Raw genomic sequence first — 24,105 nt, 5'->3', positions numbered from 1 at the left:
CCTCATTTTAGGAAGGATGTAGAGCTGCTGGAGCAAGTGCAGAGAAGGGCAACAAGATTACTGAATGGAACAAAGGGTTGCTCTTACGAAGAAAGGCTTAAGTTTTGCAAATTACATGTCTGGAGACTAGGCACTTACGAGGTGATCTGATTGAGGTGTATAAAACCTCGAATTGTTTGGGCATGCTCAATGCTGATGGGATTCTTCCTCATGCTCAGAATAAACGCCTGAGAGGGCATAAATTCAAATTGAGGAAAGATGATATGAAGATTGGCAGGGTTGTTAATGATACTAATGACAGGGCACTGCTGCAACAGGATCTAGAAAAGTTGAGCAGATGGGCTGAGAGGTGGCAAATAAAGTTTAACATTGACAGATGTAAAATACTACATATGGGAAGCAGTAATCGCAGAGTAACGTATCAACTCCATGGTACCACACTGACATTAATGATTAATGGGATTGCTGTTAGGAAATCGCTGGTTGGGGTTTAATGCTAAAGATGTGTTAAAGGCCTAATAGGTCGGGCAAAGTTTTGATGTTATTAAATTTAGACATGTGAGGCTATACCCTAGATAAAAGCTAATAGTGTTAGTTGTCGTAGAGATTTACACGAAACCGGTAGAATTTAGATGTTGATTAGAATTTGGCGGCATTGTTAAGGGTGTACTCGGTCGATTTAGTGAGAGAGAGGGAGGAGACTGAAGACGGGGGGGGGAAACAGATAGAAGAATAGGGACGATAGAGTAGGCATCCCCAAAGAGGTAAGTGGAGACGAGCCCACCAGGCGAAGTATGGGGGATAGGCAGAGAGGAGACAGAGATCCGTCTCCTCCCTCCCCTGGCGCCTCCGTAGCCAGGTGGGAAGAAGCAGCAGTGCGTAGCACACACTTCTAGATTAGACCGGGGTTCGAGCCCGTCACCACCAAATATGGAGGATGCGGAAAGGTCAGGGAATGACCACCGCATATTCCGGAGCAATATGGCCTTAGTTGCTAATGCTCCTAAAAACCAACAACAACAACCTCCCTCCCCTGCCTGGGGATGGGGTTTTAAAGGGAACCGGGTTAGAGTACCCTGTTCGCCAATGGGGTGTTGGCAGCAAAGCCACAGAATGTCTTCGTCGGTGTCATTTCCAAGCAGTGTTGAATCCGGTATGAAGGTCAAGCTGCCCAACCCACTCCGGGGGTGGGATATGTTAGCTGGCAGTGGGGAACCCACTAGGTGAGGGGGTGGGAGAGACACACATTTACTTCATTCATTATCTGCATTCTCACTCTACTTGCATTCTTTTTTTTATTGTTTTTTTTATTATTATTATTTTTTGTATTTATTTAATTTTTTAATACTTTTTTCTTATTTTATAATTTTTTTTCGAAGTTTTTTATATACATATATAATTATATTTATTTATATATATATATAAAACTTGGGAAAAAAATATATAAAATAAGAAAAAAGTATTAATTTATATTAATTATTATTATTATTATTATTATTATTATTATTATATTATATTAATATTAATTGTGCAGGCAGATATGAAGTTTTGTGAGCAGTGCAGATCATCTGCAAGAGTAGCTCATGGTGTCTTTTCAATGATATACAGGAATTTTTCTAGCAGGGATAAGGAGGTGATTATCCCCTTGTATAAGGCAATGGTCGGGCCACACCTTGAGTACTGTATACAGGTCTCAAGGCCTCATTTTAAGAAGGATGTAGAGCTGTTGGAATGAATACAGAGAAGGGCAACAAGATTAGTGAACAGAACAAAGGGTTGCTCTTATGAAGAAAGGCTTAAGTTTTGCAAATTACAGTGTCTGGAGACTAGGCACATGCGAGGTTATTTGATTGAAGTGTATAAAGCCTGGAATAGTTTGAGCATGCTCAATGCTGATGGGATTCTTCCTCTTGCTCAGAATAATCACCTGAGAGGGCATAAATTTATATTGAGGGAAGACAGTTGTAGGATAGATGTGCAGAAGTTTGCCTTTAGTCAGCGGGTGGTTGATTGCTGGAACAAACTTCCATCTGTCGTTGTTTGTAGAAGTTGATAGCTTAAATAGATTTAGGGCAGAACTTGACAAACATTTTGGAGCGAAGGGATGGGTGAAATAAGATTTTTTTTTTTTTTTGGCTGATGCTATATAAGCTTGCTTTCTTGCATCATGTGCCTTTGCTAATGCTAAAAGACAGTTGTAGGATAGATGTACGAAAGTTTGCCTTTAGCCAGTGTGTGGTTGATTGCTGGAACAAACTTCCATCTGTCCTTGTAGAAGTTGATAGTTTAAATAGATTCAATTCAAGGCGGAACTAGACAAACATTTGGAGCAAGTGGATGGGTGAATTTAGAAGATTCGGTGTTTTTGGCTGATGCTATATATAAGCTTGCTTTCTTGCATCATGTGCCTTTACTAATGCTAATGCTAATGTTAAGTGTCTCAGAAGAATGTGCTGTACAACGATCTAGAAAGATGAAAATGTTCCTTTTACTGAAGCCATTCTTCTGTCCCCTTTTGATAACCGAGACTGAAAAATTTTGACCATAAGCCGAGCACTTATATTGGTCTCATAATCACAGGGAAATTGGTTAACTTCATTAAAACATCTTGGCTTAGAAAACATACCGATCACAAGTGTACTTAGTTTTGTACTGCCTGAATTGCAGCATAACAGAACAGTGAGTCTATGATTACTTAATTTTCCACCATGATAAGACTATCCTCAAACAGCAAATGTTTTGTTTGGCAGCAGATTATAAAATAAACGTGGCTCATAAAGATTAAAAATATCCTTTGCCTCATATTTTTTAAGAATGAACCGTACAGAACACAACCAGTCTGCAGCCTTTTCCTTGTCGACTAATCCAGACTCACCCAATCATTTCACTAAACAAAGTTATTCCTGTCTTTAAATTTTTGGAGTCAGCCACTGCTCCATTTGAAATCACTAATTCCATGTTGCTGAACTAAGTAATTTGCCATTTCTCGCAAAATTGGACCTGATATTAGCAAATTAGATGCACTTAGATGCACACATTTGTTGGTACCACTCAAAAAGTTTTCTTTCGAGCTTCTCGTGTTTTGCACTACGAATTTGTTTCCTGTTTTTTTATCGCTGCCCCAGTGTCACCCACTTCTTCAAGGTTCTCTCTGTTTTTCAGTATTGTAGATAAAGTAGGTAAAGGGATGTTGTGTTCCTTTGCAATATCCGTTTTGCTTCGTTCCATCCCATCAGCCTCTTGTATAATTTTCAGTTTAATTTCCAGGCTTAATTCTGTCCCATTATGTTTTGTGCCATAATACTTCTAGGTGAGATTTAATATAAACAAATTTTAAATTAATTTAAAGACATAAGTTCCAAAAAAGATGTCAACTCAATTAAAATGGCACAAAAAATTGATTACGCTGTACTGTAGCAAAAGACTCTTTGAACTGGCATTACAACTGCAACTGACCTTAATCCCATGGAGAGCAAGGGAGTGTATGTAAACAACTTAGAAAAATTGTTTTTATTCTTTTGTTAATTTAACAGCTTATCCTTCATAATTATATTTTTCAGAGTGCACTTATGTTGTAGCTATCATAAACTGGTTTTGTTTACACAAAAGTAAATTCTAACTAGTCAGTGCCAACCTTCAGGGAACCAAGTGGCAGCCAGAGGCACCAGTGAGCCAAGATTTGTATTAAACATTCAAAATAACAATATTTATTTCTCTTTGTAATACATATTAACTGAATTTTGTAATAAATGAATATATTCACATAGAAAAACCTATCCTTTTGCAGGGGAATGGTTATGTGCTTCATATAAACGAGTACTATGTATAAACCAAGTTTGTGTTAATGAAATTTTACTAAATTTTGCTAAAACCTGCCTTTAATGCCCACTTATGTTATGAAGTTTAGAAAAAAGAAAATAATTGTTGTCATCAGAAAATAGGTATTTTAGTTTTATGGTGTTTATATTATCATTGGATTGGAGGAAAAAATTACTGAAAAAAAAATTCATATGTGGCAATGCTATAATTCTGCACAACAAAAACATGCATGCAGTGCACAGAACCACTGCTGGGTTAAAAGAATTGCTTCTCATATGCAATTTTTATGAATAATTCAATTTAAAAACTGTGTTGAACATTAGACTATTTTAATTTCAGCATTTTGTTTATTACTGCTTTATTAGAAATAGAATTTTCAATTTCTGATGAATATATTTTTGTCATATTTTTATTTTTTTCTGTTGTCTGATTTTTTTAAAATGAAATTTCACCTTTTTTTTTTTTATTTTTTTTTTTTACTTCCATCACTAGCCACATACTACCATATTTAACCATGCCATTTGGAAAAATAGAAAGTACATTATTTGGGCGACTGCTGTTCCAGTTGCTCTTTTTGGATACTTTGTTCCTTACGTACATTTGGTAAGTATACTCTTCATTGCATAATTTCTGGCTTTAATGCGATCAGATAAGTGATTTTAAGGAAACAGAATATCCCACTGAGTTGTTACAGAAGAATATTTTAATATATAAGTTATATAAGATGACAAGTCACAGAAGGAACGCATCTTGATTTCTTACCCCTCCCCCTCCCCCTTCTGTGGGCTTTTTGGTTTATTTTAGAGTAGGTAATAAAAATGTTTAAAACTTATATACTGATCTGTGATAACATATAGGAATCCATAATTAACAAAAGTGCAAATAGCAAAGAAGAACATATGGTCACTGCATCAAAAAAAAATAATAAATAAAAAATCAATCCAATTGGAGCACAATGACAGAAATTTGGACTTTTGGTCTTTGAGGCTGCCAGACATTCTCTCAGGTACGACAAGCTGGGCTTGCTAACTGGGAGTCTAAAACGCTGATGGAACTGATATTCAGGTGACACTTGAGTTAAATGGACTGAATTTCGGTAAAGCCTGGTCATTCTGTGAGAACCAAATGCTCTGCTTGCATCTTAATAACCATGGATATAACCCCATGTGCAAGTCTTGAAATAGTGCACCTAGTATGCTGGAGGTGACCAACCAGGTGTGAGGGATCCTGGTGGTTGAGGTACAGAACGTCAAGACATCACATTGATCCCTGCTTCGACAAAGGTGGGTTCACCCGGGAGTGTCAACTGTGTCGATTCCATGCCCCTACCCTCATCATTCAAGAGAGGATTTAGGCGGGCAGCATTGTGGGTACAGTGTATGGGTAGCTCTGGCATCCCACTCCTGATGTATTTATTGCTTGCCAGGTAGTGGGCATCCTGTTTGTGCTCCATGGTGGGCGAAGATCTCGGGCACTGAACCAAATTTAAAAACATGAATCTTGAAAAGAGTATTTCTTCAAGGGCACCAACACGGTCCCTATCTGAAAATACAAACAGTGAGATGGATAATGCTAATGCAACAAAGAAACCCCGAACTGAAATACTCTCAGGGCCTATCCCAAGATTTTTAATCATCCATTCTAACACTGAGAAACCTATTGGGAAAATGGCGCCCTTTTTTTACAGAAGGGTTTATAGGGGTTAGCAGGTTCTCCTAAATCAGTTAAATGGCCTTGTTCTGGGGGACCTCTTAATTGAAACCAAAAATGACAGGCACTCTGATCAGTTACTCCAAGCAACATCAATTGGAGGAATACCGATTACCGTAACACCACACAGAACACTAAATTCATTGAGAGGTGTCATTTCAGAATGGGACCTCCTTGGGTTACTGAGGAAAAATTTTGCTCTAAACTAAAACCACAAGGAGTAATCACTGTTAAAAGAATTTTTGAATATAGGGATGGGAAACTTGTTCCCACTAGAAACATTATCCTGACATTCAAATCACCATCTCCTAATGAGATAAAAGCTGGATATATCAATCTTCCAGTGAGCCCATATGTTCCAAATCCCTTATGGTGCTTTAGTTGCCAGCGATATGGACACTCATAAATGTCCTGTCATGGAGCCTTTCATGTGCTCAATGTGCTGAAAAGGAACATGAAAGTACATCATGTTCAGCCACAAAACCCACCTGCATTAACTGCTGAGGAGAACTCCCTACTTATTCAACAACTTAAGGCAGAGCTGAACATATCATATCAGGAGGCAAGAAAAGCAGTGAAACCTATAAATAGAAACAAACCCAGATGGGCAGAGAGGTGTCAACTGAAGTTTAACATTGACAAATGCAAAGTACTGCATATGGATAGCAGTAACCCCATAGTAGTGTACCAACTGTGCAGTACTACACTCAGGGTAATGGAGAATGAAAAAGTCCTGGGGGTAATTGTGCAGTCGGATATGAAGTTTTCTGAGCATTGCAGACAGGCTGCCAGAGCAGCTCATGGGGTCTTGTCAATGATATACAGGAATTTTGCTATCAGGGATAAGGAGGTGATTATCCCTTTGTATAAGGCAGTGATTCCCAACCTGTTTTTTGCAAACCTCTGGAGGTTTGCAAAAAACTCTTACTCTTACTCTTTATAGGGGTGCCGCAATGTCAAATTTAGCATCGGCTTACATCATGACTGTCGCTACAAAAGGTTGTTGATTTTCATGCAACTGTATAAATTAGAAGTCATCATGAAATAATTGCTGATCACATCGCAGTGTTTATGTACATACACCTACATAAACAGAACAGCCGAGCCATCCGTTGCATACACTGTATTTGAAACAGCACAGCACCGCTGCGAACTCTCATACTCACTTAGCAGATCTTAGCCCTTAGCTTGCATTCCTCCTTTGGCATATCAGTGTGCCTAGTTGTGCATATATTCGAGCATGTTTTGCATGTTAAAGTTTTAGTTAATATTTCTATTTCAAATACTTTAAAACAGTGGCCATGGAAAACTTTATTATTAAAAATAGAAAAACTCAAGATAGTAATCAACATTTGAATCAAGAAATAGTGGCATACAATGAAGATACTTCACAGAGCAGCAGAAAAACTGAAGTAAGCACACATGTTCAACTATAAAAAAGAAAAAAACTCGTATGCAGCAAGACAGTTACTTAGAAATGGGGTTTACATGGTGTGGTGATAGTTTTGCACCTATTCCTATGTGTATTGTTTGTGGAGTAATATTAGCAAATGACGCTATGAATCCAAGAAAATTATCACAACATTTCACTACAAAACATAGTAACCTTTCTAATCAGACACCAGATTACTTCAAAAGATTATTAAAATCGCAAGAAAAACAAAGTGCTAGTTGTATAAAAAAATTTAAAGTTTCTGAGCGAGCACAATAAGCCAGTTATTTAGTGGCAGAAATACAGGTCGACCATCACTAATCCAGCCACTGGTAATCTGGTTCCACTGCTAATTCGGACATAATTTCCACAAATGTAATTTCAAATTTCCGGGGTCGGTGCACCAACCTTCTGCTACTGTTTTGGTGGTGTTGGTTGCAGCATCAGCTGTGTGGACATGTGTTTTTGTAATGGGTGGCACCTAGAACGTCAGTTCATCTCCGCCTCGTATCTCTGTGAAGATCAGTACCACTGTAGAAGGGCCAGAAATAAGTAGTGTATGTTTGTGTGTATTATGTGTGTGTTCTATTGTTGTGTCTGACCGCTTCGCTACCCACAATCATCAGTCACCTGGACAGATGATTCTGGGTACTCGTCCACACCACGGGAAGGTGGACCAGTCTCAATGGGGCTCGCACTGTCTCAATTCCAGACTCTGACCCACCTGATGTTGGCAAAAGATGGGCCAGATTCCTCTGGGGGCCCACTCCAGAGGAGAAAAAAAAAAAAAAAAAAAAAAAAAAAAGGATTTCCCGTGGTGTTAAAAAAAAAAAAATAAATAAAATAAAATAAATAATAATAATAATAAACAAATAAATAAAAAGTAAATAAATAAATAAAAAAATAAAAAAAAATTGGGAATGTTGCTCCCTATTGAGTAGCTTTACCAGACAAAGGAGTAGAATTATTCATAGACGTATAACTAATTCTTCTTCTTGTGAAAACATCGGATGCAAACTGCTGAAGAGCAACATAAGAATTCTTGTCTCCCACCAGCAAAGTTTCATGCCCATGAGAGAGTGTAGAAACTGACGAACGAAGAACATCTCTAAAGTCATTATACAGCGGACATTCAAATAAAATGTGGCTCCAATTTTCATTTTCCCCGCATTGACAAGCTTCCGTCCTAGAAAGACCAAAACGACATAGTTTTTCGTTAAGAGATCCATGTCCCGTTAAGAGGAAGGATGTATATAAGTCCAAAGAGAACCAGACAGGTTTCTGCTTTACACAAAAGGTCACCTCAGGGAAAAAAGTCCTAGTAACAGATCCGACAGATGACGTATCCCAGCGTGTCTGCCATAGATTTATCATTTCATTCCACAAACGATTACGTTCTTGCTTAATATCTGAATTAATATTCAGAACCAAACCCATAAATTCAGTTGATAGTTGGTTTTTTAACGTATAACAAAGACCTCTGTAAGCTACGTGAAGGTCCAATGGCAATACACCTGCAAGAACCTGCAGTGCAGAAGTTGAAACAGTACGACAAGCTCTTAACATACATAATAATATTGTGCGTTGCATAGTAGCCAACTTCAATCGAAATTTAACAGTTCTAACCCTGTGAAACCATACACCTGCCACATAAGCATCAGCTGTTGGCACAAACTCGTAAACACTGGCAAGCCATTCCCACTTGTTTTTCTGCATTTATTATTGGAAGGAAGTGCCTCTTGTGGTGTAAAGCACCAACACTGTACATTGTCCATAACAGATAAAGTTGAACTTCTGAAAAAACTCGACAGCGGTGTGTCTGTGAGAAGTTTAACTCTGCTTAATTGTAAATTCCAGAAATTTCTCTCAGTTCTTCTGATCTTAGTAATTTTTTTTTAGCCATTCCTTTTTAGATTTTTTTTTTTTTTTTAACAATACACTTATACAAACTTGCGGAAAAACACAACACAATATGATGGATAATACAGCTCGCTAATGAACTTGTTTTCACAAAATCTCTAACAATACTGACAAACTCATTGCAATGTTTGAGAGTTTATTTTATTATAATCGGTTTTATTGCAGCACTCGCCACGCGTGCAATAAACTAATCACAAACAACCTTCATATGTATGCCGTAATAGCGTCACACGTATGTGGCCAATATGGCTTCTCAAGAAATAAAGTAACCAACATATGTGGCCATGTTGGCCACATGTATGTGACATGAAAAAGACTTTTTTTGTTATTTTAAGCGAAAAAACGACAACACTAACATTACAGTATTTATTTTAGAATTACTAATCAAATTATTTCCAAAATATTTTTTGGCCCCTGGGGAATTTTTTTCTTAAACTGGCTTGGCAATCAATGTGTTAAAGGTAGAAGGTGGTGGTTAGCTGTTGGGTAAAATGGATGTGCTAAAATAACCACCGGTGATCCAGCAAACTCACTAATCCGGCACCTCACAGGTCCCAATGCTGCCGGATTAGTGATGGTTGACCTGTAATACCCAAGAAATGAGACCGCATACTATTGCAGAGAAACTAATTCTCCCCACCTGTTCAGTAATTTGTAAAACAATGTTTGGGATAGAAGAAGAAGAATTAAAGAAAATTCCTTTGTCTGATGATACAATTCGCAGATGTATTTGCGATATGTCAGATAATATTGAAAAAAAAAAATTGTTTCTTCTAAAATTAAAGAATTTATATTTGCATTACAAGTAGACAAATCTACAGATATTGCAGATAAAGCCCAACTATTGGCATTTGTTTGCATTATTGAAAATGATAAAATAATAGAACAATTTTTATGTTGCAAAAAATTAGAACAAACCACAACAGGTAAAGATGTTTTTAATGTTTTGAATGAATATTTAAAATCTATAGATGTATAGTGGGAATTGTGTGTGGGAATATGCACAGATGGAACACCGTCCATGGTTGGGCCATTAAAGGGTTTTCTATCACTACTATCACTAGTCGCACTAGTCAAAAAAGAAAATGAGAATATCATATTTACTCATTGTTTTTTACATTGACAAGCTTTAATCGCAAAAACACTAGGAGAGGAATTACTAACTGTCCTGAATTAAATAATTAAGATGGTTAATTATATTAAGAGCAGGCCTCTCAAATCATGGTTGTTTGCAAAACTGTGTGAAGAACTTTGATCTGCACATTTGAACCTTCTTCTTCATACTGATGTCAGATGGCTGTCCAAAGGACGAGTATTGAGTCATGTTTACGAATTAAAAGAACAAGAAAACAAGCATAAATTTTGTCAATTGTTGAAAAATGATTTTTGGTGTACAAAATTTGCTTATATAACAGATATATTTGAACAATTGAATAATGTAGATTCCAGTATGCAAGGAAGAGATGAAAATTTATTAAAATCTTCTGATAAATTTGCCACTTTTAAAGACAGGGTAAAGTTTTGGAAAATTAAAATTAACGAAGCCAACATGGAAATGTTTTCAAAGAAAGCTGCAACAAAAAATAAGAATATAAAGAAGTTAATTTTTGAACACTTAACATCATTAGAAGAACAGATTTGTCATTATTTTCCTGATATATCTATCGACAGTTTTGACTGGATACGAAATCCGTTTGTTGAATTGACATCTAATAAAATGGAGTTAAGGCTTAAAGAAGAAGAAGAGGAATTAATACAAATTCACAATGACCGTACATTGCAATTAAAATACTCTGAAATTTCACTCGAATCCTTTTTGATATTAATTAAGAAGGAATATCCCAACGTAGGAGCCAGAGCACTTTAATTTTTGGTACAGTTTTCTTCCTTGTACTTGTGCGAACTTGAGCTTTCTACACTCGTTAATATCAAAATTAAAAAGAGGGAAGGACTGAAGTCGGTTGAAAATGAAATGAGTATATTTGTCTAAAATATACCCAAATATAAACAAACTATGTAAATCGCATCAAGCACATGATTCACATCAATTGTTTTATGTTTTGTTCTCTTTTTAAGAAAATATTTTTATTGTAATAAGCATTTTTTCCTAAAATTAATAAAATTTCAATATAATTTTGTATTTTTTTATTTTTTTATTTTGAATTATTTTAGTTTCTGGATATAAATTAGAAAATGTACTTATTGTTCTAAAAACATTAAAATAAGTATGAAAAAACAATCGAATATTATTTCTTTAATTTGATTTTTTCATACAATATATTATCCTTAGAGGTTTTGTTGGCCATTCGTATAGCTGAATGCTCTGGTAGATCCCCTGCAGAATCATCCTCCGGAAACAATTTGTCTAGTATTTGATTAATTGTGTCTGTCCAGTTCGAGGTCTCTGCAGTTTCAGTTGTAACTGTGCCAAAGATATCAGGCATGTATGTTTTCTCCCTCGCTATCTTATAAAGAAGGTCCCATGGATTGGAATTCCCCTAGTCATTAACAAATGTAGTCCAGGTGCTCTTTTCTTGGTGACAATGGCTTTTGTGTATTCATTCTTTTTGTTAATGTAGTTACTGTGTAATCTTGCCACCTCAGAGAGGGACCAGTTGCGATGGTGCTGATAAAACCGTCACGCTCGGTGGGCCTCCTTACGCATCGTTGCTAGCTCATTACACCACCATGAGCAAACAGTGGGACGGGTGGACTTTTTCCTTGCCGACTTATATGAGGCCTTCATTAATGCTTGCTGAAGTATATCAACCAACCTGGTAATCAAGTCATCAAATGTCTGCCAATCGACATCCTCGATTGAGAACCTCACAAGGGCAAGCTGTCTAGGGGCCCCGGAGGGAGCAGCTGAGTGTGTCGCCATGTAGAAGGTAATCACTCTGTGGTCACTGAGAGTACAGTCTGGGATTGTCTTCCAGTCAGAGATCCGAGTACTGAGGTCACTGGTTGTTACTGTGACATCAATGTTGGACTCTCCCATAGCACTACTATATGTGAAATATTGCTGTGGTAGATTATAAACTATAAGGTTGTGGGAGACAATGAAGTCCTCCAACAAGTGGCCTCGAGCATCAGAGATGGGGCTGTGCGAGAATGATGACTTGGCATTTACATCGGAGACACCGAGAACAGATTTCCTGTCCAGAAAGTTGAGAGCAAACTCCAGATAGTATTAGTATTAGCAATGGCCATATGGTGCAAGGAAGCCTATGGCTTATGCTGCAACAGCCAAAAAAAAAAATAAATAAATAAATAAATATCAATAATAATAAAATAACAAAAAATTAAATAAAATAAAATAACAAGAAAAATTTTTTTTTTTAAAATTATAATAATAAATCTAAGTGTTTCCCTCCTCCCCTAGGTAATTAACTGACCTTTGAATTTTCCCAAAGTGTCAGCCACTACCACCCATGTAAGTAACTTATTCCAGTAATTTATAACTTGCTAGCTCAAATAAAACTTTCTGCAATCTGGTCTAAACAACTCCCCCCGTAACTTGAAATTATGGCCCCCTAGTTCTAGAATCAGTTATAACCGTGAAAATTTCATCCTCATTCATTTTGATTATACCTCTCAGAGACTTAAACACCTCATGTCTCTGAGGTGTTTAAGAAACTAGGCACCAATCTAAGGTGCCTAGTTTCCAAGCTCTGCAACCCACATATTCAAAGTCTTCCCTCACATGGATGCCCTTTTGCCGATCTCACCAGGTGAGTTACCCTTCTCTGGACCCTTTCAAGAAGAAGAAGAAGAACAAATATCTTTCTTTAGGTGCAGTCTCCATACCTGAACACAGTATTCCAAGTGTGGTCTAACAATAGCCTTATATAATGGGATTATGACTTCCTTATCTCTACTAGCAATTGTTAGATACATCTTTGATAGGACACCATGGGCCTTCCTTGCAACCTGTCTACAATGCTTGGAGAACTTAAAAGTCTGACCATATCATAACACCCAAGTCCCTTTCCTCCACTTCCGGCTTTAGTTCAACTCCACCAAGTGTATAAGTTATTTTGGGGTTACTGTTCCCCAGGTGCAATACCTTACACTTTGCTGGATTAAAGCATAGCTGCCATTTTTCTGACCATCCCTGAAGTCTATCTAGGTCATTCTGAAGAAGCTCTGCTTGGCGGCAATCATTAACTACTCTCCAATCTTTACATCATCTGCAAATTTAGACATCACATCCTCTATCCCTTCATCAATGTCATTTATGAAAATTAAAAATAACAGTGGTCCTAATACTGATCCTTGGGAAACCCCACTTCTTACATCAAACCAATCTGAGGAATAACCATTTATCACAACCCTCTGCCTCCTGCCCTAAAGCCATCCAGCTATCCATCTAAGGATTTTCTCTGTGATTCCAACCTGTTCCAGCTTATAAAGTAACCATTCATGTGGGACTGAGTCAAATGCTTTGCTGAAATCCAAATAAACAACATTGATATTATTCCCAACATCCAGCTATTGAGTGGCCCTGTCAAAATAGCTAACCAGATTAGTTAAACATGATTTTTCCCTTTTCAAAACCATGCTGAGTATGCTTCAGAATTCCATTTCTATCTAAATGATCCTGAATTCCAACTTTGATCATTGTCTCCATAATTTTCCCTAATATTGAAGTTAGACTAACCGGCTGGTAATTTCCCACTTCACTCTTAGAACTGCCCTTACGTATTGGAGATACGTTGGCACTTTTCCAATCCAACGGAATTACTCCTGAGTCCAGTGATGCTTGCATAATTAGCCTCAATGGTTCAATGCACTCACTTGCCACCTCCCTTAAGATTATAGGGTATATGCCATCAACCCCAAAAGCCTTACTGGCCTGTAGGCTCGAAAGATTGTTTTATTAAATTAATATGTGAAATTTCAACGTCATTAATTACATTTTTTTTCAACTTCACTCTCATAATTTCTCATTGATGTAAAGGGTTTTTCTTCTGTAAATATCGATGCAAAGTAACTGTTGAGTTCATCTGCACCTTCAGCTGGGGTATCTAATACTATCCCACGTCCATTACATAAGGGTCCAATCTGGTTTGTTGTCTTCTTTGCATTTATATGTGAAGCTTATGCCCCCCCCTTTGCTCTCTTTGCCAGCGATTTCTCATAATCTGTCTTTGCCAGCCTAACATTTTCTGTGGCACTATTCCAAATCAATTTGTAGCTGTTATATGCTTCTGTACTTTTTATTGCTCTGTAACTTTTCCATGCTGTCTTTTTTTGCTCAAATAATCTGGCAACTTCATTATTCATCCAACTTGGAATCCTCCTCATGGAGTATTCTTTTAATGGTATATACACATTAAAGGCTTCTGTGATTAATGTTTTAAAGGTATACCATAGTTCAATTGTATTCACTGTCTGTAAGATATCTACCCAGTTAACAGGGGCCATGTAGCACCCTAAGCCATTGTAATTTCCTTTTCTGAAGTTATAACCCATTCCTTTGCCTTTAACTACTACTATATCTCTCTCTTCATCATTCACCGTAGAACTCCATGATCACTTCCTGCTACTGGGGTGATGATGAGGTCTAGAGTATTGTTTTCCCTAGTACTTTCCCTGACATATTGATACAAACAGCAATCATCTACTTGATTTAAACATTGTCCCCCATGTGGAGTTTCCCTCCCATTTGCTCCAATCAATTAGAGGCAAATTAAAATTGCCCATAATAAGACATTCACGCTTACTTGCCCATTCAATTTGTATGCAGCATAATCTTCACAATCTTATCATAATCTTCACAATCACCTGGCCTATAGATTACTCCCACTCTCATTATATCTTTGCTTCCAACTATTTCACACCATACAGATTCTATATTAGCATGTGAAACGTCTGAATCTGGGAAGGCTTTTATTGCACTCAGGCTGCCTTTAATAGGAAGCATGACCCCACCACCCCTTCTACCTTCCCTATCCTTTCTAATTACATTATATATACCGTACTGAAACTCGTCATCTCCTATCTCCGAGTGATACCACGTTTCCGTAAGCCCTATTATGTCAGCGTTACTTGTCCTAACGAGTAGTTTGAATTCACTCATTTTATTGATGACACTTCTGACATTACTGTACAAACAGTTAAGACTTAGTGTTCTTGTATAGTTAACTACTTTGACACACCCCTTAAAGTTATTTAAGCTTGCTTCCCTGGTATTAGCTGCCTGCTCATTTAATCTGCCCTCAGAACATCTTGCTAATATGTTCTGTTGTGGTAACAAACAAGAACTCTTCAGGTATGTGCAAGCATTAATTTGACCAATATTATCAGATAAATGCATATCTGTACCTCTCGTTTTGAGGGACCCTTGTCCCTCAAAATGAGCAGTTTCTCTGAACCTTTAATGTATCCTCAATAATACTGGCAAAGACTCTTGCACCACCTTTGGTTAAATGTATCCTGCCTCTACAAAACAGATGCCTTCTACCTACAAGTGTGGGCCAAGCTGATAGAAATTTCTCCCCAAAAGCCTTGCAGAGTCCAAGTCTTGAGTTAATCCACAAGGCTTTCATCGTATAATCCCTCCTATCATGCCTGGGCAGAATTGCAGACACATAGACATTGTGACCTAACTCATGGCATTTCTTCAGCATAGTGCCAGATTTGTCTACCAAATCATCAGATCGTGTATGCTTAATGTCATTAGTCCCCAAATGAATAATAATATTCTCTTTACCCCTTTAAAATCTGTCAATCTATTTGTGATATCATTAATAGTTGCTCCTGGCAGACATACCCTGGTTCTAGTCCACCTATCCTTATTACAAAAAATATTTCCCTTTTCCCTGACAATGGAGTCCCCTAATAAAACTAAGTCCTTTCGAACCAGAGTAGTTTGCACCTGGTTATTCTGTTGTAGGGCCCGAATCGGGAATGCATCACTCAGTATGTTGCTAGTCTTTAGTTCCTGACGAGCACCCAGTTACATTATTCTTAAGGGGAAGTACCCATTTCTTTCAGTGACTCAAATTATTCTAGCAATGCACCAAATTGTAACTTAAGTTTGGTGCACTCCTTACAATGGTGACAAAGAAAAGAATCTCCAAGTGAGCTAGGATTATCTACTAGGTCAACCTTAGAATACGTGCCACAGGTTTTGCAAGGGATAAAATCATGACTCATCCGAGAATCGCCATGGTAATTTTAGTATGAATCATGGTACCCTCTGACGAAGTGTTCAAGGCGGATCTTGTAATAACCATTATAAAATTTACTAATTATTAATAAAGAAACTTTCAAATAATTTTTTTTATAATATAAAAAAATCAAACTATTAGAGGAAAAGAAAAAACATTAAAATAAACTTTACAATATACTAAATAACCTCTGAAATCCTGCTCTAATCCCCTCTTATCTATACTTCTGTACTGTATCTATGAAGAACTTCCACAACAAAGGACAGGAGTCTCTTCCACCAACCAGCTACCTGCTGGCTAAAGGCAAACTTCCGCACATCTATCCTATAACTGTCTTTTCTCAATTTCAATTTATGCCCTCTCAGGTGAGCATTCTGAGCAAGAAGAATCTCATAGCATTAGTAGACTGATCCCGACCATTGTCTCATACAAAGGGATAATCACCTCTTTATCCCTGCTAGCTAAATTCCTGTATATCATTGACAAGACCACATGAACTGCTCTTGGCAGCCTATTGCACTGCCCAGAAAACTTCATATCTGACTGCACACCTCAGGTCTTTTTCATTCTCCAGTACCCTGATTGCAGTACTCAAAGTTGGAACGTTATTTTGGGGTTACTGCTACTCATATGCAGTACTTTTTATTTGTCAACCACCTCAGCCCATCTACCCAATTTTTCTAGATGCAGTATTATTGTTGTTAACAACCCTGCCAACCTTCGTATCATCTACAAACTTGGATGTTAAACCTGATATACCTTCATCAGTATCATTCATAAATATAAAAAACAACAATGGGCCCAACTCTGAATCTTGGGGGACTCTACTGATAACATTAGTCTATGAAGAGCAAAGTCCATTGATTTCCACTTTCTGTCTTCTCCCACTCAGCCATCCCTTTATCCATAGCAGCAACTTGCCCTTAATGCCATACTGCTCCAATTTGTACAGCAGTCTTCCATGTGCAACAGAATCAAAAGCTTTCCTGAAATCCAAGTATATCACATCAAAAGTATTTTTGATATAATAATCAGGCAACCGTCATATAACGCGGTACTTCTACAACACGGTTTCACTCTAACATGATTGATAAATTGCGGCAATCCTTGCACAACATGGTATTTATATAATATGGTTTTTCTCTAACACGGTTTGAAAATTGTGGGAAATCTCGCATAACATGGTATTTTTGAGCTTTTGTGCTGGGAAAACCATGCTGTTATGTTAGATGTATTCAATGTTTCCATTCCTTTTTGTGAATCCCTTCTGTTGACTTGCTAGTCAAAATGTGTTTTAGAAAAATATCAAGAAGACGATAATGCCTTCGTGATATTTTTTTGAAAACACATTTCTGAAGGCCACTACCATAAAACAATAAAAACAATTTGCACTTTCCGGTTTTTTAGGCTTTTCTGTTAGTGCAGTCAATTATCAATGGGTAGTAACTTGGTCTTCTTGCATTTGCTATAGTACTGATAGCTGGAATTCAGTGGGTTTTCATGTTGTTATGGCGAAATGTTTTTCCCCTTCCATAAAATATTCAATCATATAAAAAACATAAATAAATTTTCAGAAACTCATTACTCCGTATCTCATTTGTGCATTCTGTGTTCTTTGTTATCAATTGCTTTATCATTTTTACCGTTTTAAATTTTACAACAAAAAAAAAAAAAAAATCAATGAACAGAAATATCAGTTAGTTACTATGTACATATTAAAAAAAAAATTATTTATTTTTATTTTGTTAACTATAAAATATTCTTCTTCTTTTCACGTATCATTTAACTTTGTTAATTGGTAAGGTAATAAAGTTAAATTTGTGCTAAATTCTGTGCTATTGAACTTGTGTTTGTTTGAGACCATAAAAAATTGTGACTAAAGTGTGCAGTATGTGACTTTTAAAGAGAGCAGAAGGTACATGAAATCTCGATGCTGCAGAATAGATTGTGCTTAGCAGCGATGAAGAGGAAGAAAATTAAATGACCATACATTATCTGACATATAAGTATCTCAGTTTGTAAGGTAAGACATTTGTCCAGTTATTACTATTAAGTTACTACCATTATAAAAATATTAAAATTAAATATTATAATATTAAATAATAAATTAAATTATAATATAATTTAAATTATAAATTAAAAAATAAATATTAAATTTTAAAGGTTAAACTATTAAGTTATTACTACTATAAAAATTGTTTCTGATAGTTATAAAAAAAAATGGTGTATTTTTGTTAGCTTTTAGAAGACATTCTGATTTACTCGCCCAGTCTATTTCTCTCTACAGTTATTTGTTGAACTCATTAGCATTAGCTGAGGTATACGATGCAAGAAAGCAAGCTTATGCAGCATCAGCCAGCAGAGTCATTAGGCCAATAACACACTTCTACTCTCATTTTTGCTTTCCCTGTGCTTATGTCACACCAAACTGACTCAACCTTGCACTGTCCACCCATATCAACTGGTTGCACCGCCTTAGATTTTATGTGTTCATTACTAACAGCATAATCCCTCCTCCCTTTCTGTCCTGTCCCTCCTTTATGTTACATTGTATTCCTCAAATTCTGCTTTCCTTATATCTCTGTGACACTATGTTTCTGATATCCTAACAATATCCACCCTCGATGTCTTGACCATCACTTCAAATTCATAAAATTTATTTACTATACTCGCATTGGTGTACATGCAAGTGTTCATGTACCTGTTCCTACTCATAGTTATCCTAATACAAGCCCATGTATTTATTGTTCCATGATGACTCCCAGCAGTTCTTGAAATCCCCTGCACATTTATTTTTATTTAGCTATTTTATTATTTTTTAGATAGTGCAGCAAAAGTTTATGGCTTCCTTACACTATATGACTAATATAGTTTAAGAAAGCCACTTTGAGGGGGTGTTCTATGCCCTGTGTTGGGTCAGTGCCCTCTGCAGGGCTAGGGCATCCCTCTGTCTTGGGAATCTTTACCACCTCCTGAAAGATTACTTCTATCAGAGGCAGGCTGTTGTTGTTATTTGGTTTTTAGGAGCATTAGCAACTAAGGCCATATTGCTCCGGGGATATGCGGTGGTCATTCCCTGACCTATTATTTTTTAAGTGCATGCTGAACAAAACATTTTCTTTTAAAGGTGATCATTGCAGCAATGGGGGGAAAAAAAAAGTGATTCTGGTTGAAGTGAATATCGACGGCTCCGAAAAAGTGCCACTGTTAATGATTGGAAAATCAGCAAAACCTAGATGCTTCAAAAAAGTTAAAAGACTACCAGTTCAGTACAAGTTCAACCAAAAAAGCGTGGCTGATGAGTGAACTCTTTAAAGGGTGATTTGTTAAATTAGACAAAACATTCTCTACCAAAAATAGGAAAATTCTGCTCTTGACAACTGTGCAGTTCACAGCAATATCCGTCATTTAAACGTGATTGAAGTAATCTTTTTACCACCAAACATCACTATGTACTGCAGCCAATGGATCAGGAGGTGATTCAGAATTTGAAATGCAGTTATTGTGGGCTGATGGTGGCAAAAATTGTAGTAATTGTTTCTTCAAAACTACAGATTAAAATTAATATCTTGGATGCTAGTTGGATGATTGCAAAAGTGTGGAAACAAGTTAAACCAGAAACCATTATAAATTTTTTCATAAAGTTGGATTCAAATCACCTTTTCAAAAATGAAGATATGGTGGCTGATTTGCCTGAAAACAGATATTTCATATGAAATGTATTGATGAAGATGTGGCTATATCTGGAAGACTTGTGGAAGCAGAGATACTCAATGACGTAACGGAGAAAAATGAAGATTTCACCATATCTACAGAGTTCTACGGAGTTATATGGTGGATGATGATGAGAGAGGTAGCAGTAGTAATAGGCAAAGGAATGGGTTTTAATTTCAGAAAAGGAAATTACAATGCCTTAAGGTGCTACATGGCCTCTATTAACTGGGTAGATATCGCACAGAGAATGAATACAATCGAACTGTGGTATGCTTTTAAAACATTAATCACAGATGCCTTGAATGCGTATTTACCATTAAAAAAATAATCCACGAGGAGGGTTCCAAGTTAGATGAATAGTGAAGTTGCCACATTACTTGAGCAGAAAAAGGTGGCATGGAAAGGTTACAGAGCAATAAAAAGTACTGAAGCCTATAACAGCTACAAGATGATCTGTAATAGAGCCACAGAAAAGGTTTGACAGGCAAAGGCAGTTTATGAGAAATCATAGCAAACAGAGCAAAGAGGGGAGATAAGGAATTCTTCACATATATAAATGCCAAGAAGAGCAGGATGAACCAGATCGGACTTTTACGTAAGGGAAAGGGGATAGCATTAAATATACCAGCTTCCGTTGCAGATGAACTCAACAGTTATTTTGCATTGATATTTACAAATGAAAAACCTTTTGTGGCAATGGGAAATTGTGGGAGCAAAGTTGAAAAATATGTAATTAATGATACTGAAATTTCGCAAGATTATTTAATGAAAAAACTTTCGAGCCTACAGGCCAGTAAGGCTCTTGGAGTTGATGGAATATACCCTCTAATCTTAAGGGAGGCGGCAAGTGAGTGCATTGAACCATTGAGGCTAATTATGTGAGCATCACTAGACTCTGGGGAGATTCCCTTGGATTGGAAAAGTGCCAATGTATCTCCCATACATAAGGGTGGCTCTAAGAGTGAAGTGGGAAATTATCGACCTGTCAGTCTGACTTCAGTGGTAGGGAAAATCATGGAGGCAATGATCAAGGGTGGAATTCAAATCCTCATGGATACTCAGCATGGTTTTGTAAAGGGAAAATCATGTTTAACAAATCTGGTTTGCTATTTTGAAAGGGTCACTCATCAGCTGGATTTAGGGAATAATTTCGACATTGTTTATTTAGATTTCAGCAAAGCTTTTGACTCATTCCCACATGAGTGATTGCTTTATAAGCTGGAACAGGTTGGAATCACTGGGAAAATCCTTAGATGGATAGCAGGATGGCTTCGGGGCAGGAGGCAGAGGATTGTGATAAATGGATATTCCTCAGATTGGGTTGATGTAAGAAGTGGGGTTCCCCAAGAATCAGTATTAGGACCACTGTTGTTTTTAATTTTCATAAACGACATCAATGAAGGGATAGAGGGCGTGATGTCTAAATTTGCAGATAATGTTAACATTTGTAGAGTAGTTAATGATCACTGTCAAGCTGAGCTTCTTCAGAGAGACCTAGATAGACTTCAGGAATGGTCAGAAAAATGGCAGCTATGCTTTAATCCAACAAAGTGTAAGGTATTACACCTGGGAAACAGTAATCCCAAAATAACTTATTCACTTGGTGGAGTGAATAAGTTATTTTGGGATTACCGTTGTCCCATCTGTGAAATTTGACAAAGGTACTGTCAGTGCCTGTGGTTATTTCTTATGGTTTGAGCTTGACCACTGGTTGCTGTTCTTGGAACAGTGAATGTCATTTGATACATTGACATTCTGGACAGTTCTGCTCTTCTTATGCTGCTGCCACAATGCAGGAAAAGCAGAACTGGGAAGGGCCCTTTTCTGTTTCAGCATGACAATGCACATGTTGTAGGAGAGGCCGTAGTGACTTGGCTCAAAGATATGAGCATACAAAAGCTTCGCTGGCCTGCCTAGAGCCCTCATAAATTGGGATAAACTCAAACACTAGCTGTGTGAGTTCATCCCAGATGAATGGTCAGGCCAACATGCTCTGCAATCAATAGCTGAATTTAGCTCTGCGTTGAAGGAGAAATGTACCAAAATACTCCCTTCTTGGTTATTAAATATTCAGAGCCTACTGATGAGGATATATGTAAATTTAATTACATGTTGGCTCAACATGTTATGAAATATTGCATCAATAAAAGGCTCTTTGAAGCATGCAGGAGTCCAGTTACTTTTGGCAATACAGTGTATTTGAAGTAAAACACTATTATCAGGTAAATTATAGATTTTGGTTTATTGAGACATTTAAAAGGTACAACAATTTGATAGTTTCATCTGAATTATTACTAAATAGTATATTCAGACAGTATGAGGAGTGGATCATGAACATTTGAGACTACCAAGTTTCATGTTGTGTTTCCATAGTTCTCTGTTCATTTTTGTCTTATTCTGGGGATGTTTGAAAACTGTACTGAGCATGCTGTTTTCCTTCATCTCCTCCATACTGGTTCACAGAATTCAGTAAGAATCCAGTCGTATAAAACCAGATTGTATATTTTGGTGTTAAAATGCTTTAAGCGGGTTTGTGCCATTCAAGTTTTTCAGTAAAATGAAGTCTGGGTATAATTTCACACGATAATAATGTCTTTTCCTCAAATATGTAATGAAAGTTTATTTATATTAAGATAAAATTTATATTGATATATAACACAATATATAACACTCTTTTTTTTTTTTTTTTTTTTTTTTCAATTTAAAGGTCAAACATGTACAAGATATGGAAATTGCAAATGGTGAAATACTTATAATGTGTATTGGTGCTTCATCTGGTATGGGAAGAATTCTATTTGGAAGAATTTCAGACATTCCAAAGGTGAATCGCTTTTATTTACAACAAGTAAGGAAAATTTGTTAGATAATGAAAAGAAAACTCATTAACATTCAGAATGTTACCTAATATACATACATATTTATTCTGAAATAGTGAGAATAAGAATGTTTTACTGAATATGCATTCTGTTAGAAAATTATATTTCCAGCATTAATGCCAAAAAAGAAAGGAAAATAACTTTCTATGCAGTAATTATTATGATTAATTGAAGCTTTTTTTTTAATCTGTTTTTAAAGAGGTCTTTCTGAAGAAAAACCTTTTTCTTTCTATTCTGAAGTTACCCTATCTCAAAAACGTCTGTGTGAAGAACAAAATTTAAAGTTACATGCTTCTGTTTCAATTTGATTATCATGGCAATTTTTATAGACTATTGAGTCAATTAGCTTTAATAAAAATTTTTGTGTGCTACATAATCTAACTTATATCTGCAAATGATTTCCTTTGTTATAGCTGTCTAAATAAGATTTCTCTAACTCTTTTCACCAAATTAAATGCTAGCAGTTTTCTGACCCACTTAATGCTGCCTTGATAGAATCAGCAAATATTCTTGCACTTTTTTTCTATTTAAGTGTATCCCATCCCTGTAGAAACAATCTCTCCTGTTAACAAGCACAGACCATGCTGAGAAAAATTCTACCCCACGAGCCTTGCACATCTCTCCAGGGTCGAATTGATTGACAAGGCTCTCATCATATAATCTCTCCTATTATGTCTGGGCAGAATTGCAGACACTTTCAAATTTAACCCTATCTCACAACTCTTTTTCAACATTGACCTCTACTTGTTAAGTAAGTCCACAGATCTCCTACTCGTAATGTCATTAGTTCCAACGTGTACATTATCACCCTTTGTGCCCTTAAAAGATGATATATCTGCTCTACAACATCATCAACTTTTGTCCCCGTCAGACATACCCTGGTCCTTTCCAGCTATCCTTTTTGCATAATATATTTCCCATCTCCCTGACAATACACTCACCGACAATAACTGGCTCCTGTCGGACCAGTGCATTCTGTCCTGGTGGTTGCCGCTACGTCAAAGCCAAGTGCAAGCTCTGGCTTTGACATAGGCAGCTGAAAACTTGATGGTCCTCTCAATTTAAATCCTTTGAGGGCATCTACTCCGGTCTTCAAGTTCTCATAAATGCCCATAACAATGCTGAGTTGGCACCTAACTTCTTCACACCGCTTACATCGAGCACACACACAAAGACATCCCCCCTTGGTAACATCATGTCCCATTCCAGAAAGGTCTCCAAACATTTCACAAGTTGCACATTTCTTTAGACTGTGATGCGTTGGAGAATCACCCCCTTCGGTTCTCCCCTGAGCCACAGCACTCCCGCTACTTTGTGCACATTACTTTGCTGCTCTAGTCTGGGAATGATTTCCGTTTAAATGCGATTTAATTAATTAACAATGAAAATTATTAAGGTTAATTGATTAATTTACTCTACTATACTTGACTATACAATACTATACTAAGCTAATGCAGTA

At 36.8% G+C, this 24,105-nt stretch overlaps 1 protein-coding gene across 3 annotated transcripts in view; it reads left to right on the top strand.

Moving 5' to 3' along the window:
• Positions 1-24,105, top strand: part of LOC150091451 (monocarboxylate transporter 10-like) — a 243,362-nt gene that overhangs the window by 146,705 nt on the left and 72,552 nt on the right. For 2 of the 3 annotated variants that reach the window (XM_090384019.1, XM_090384006.1), the window contains 2 exons: positions 4,312-4,422; positions 22,478-22,615. In XM_090384019.1, the coding sequence (XP_090240145.1) occupies positions 4,312-4,422; positions 22,478-22,615 (249 nt within the window). The remainder of the gene's footprint in view (positions 1-4,311; positions 4,423-22,477; positions 22,616-24,105) is intronic. The other variant, XM_090384013.1, reaches the window with a different exon arrangement.

Source organism: Mastigoproctus giganteus, chromosome 1, assembly GCF_048544385.1.
Source record: "Mastigoproctus giganteus isolate SK-2022 chromosome 1, ASM4854438v1, whole genome shotgun sequence".
NCBI lineage: Eukaryota > Metazoa > Arthropoda > Arachnida > Uropygi > Thelyphonidae > Mastigoproctus > Mastigoproctus giganteus.
Note: the sequence above shows the minus strand (reverse complement) of the source record. Positions and strands in the feature narration are given on the sequence as shown.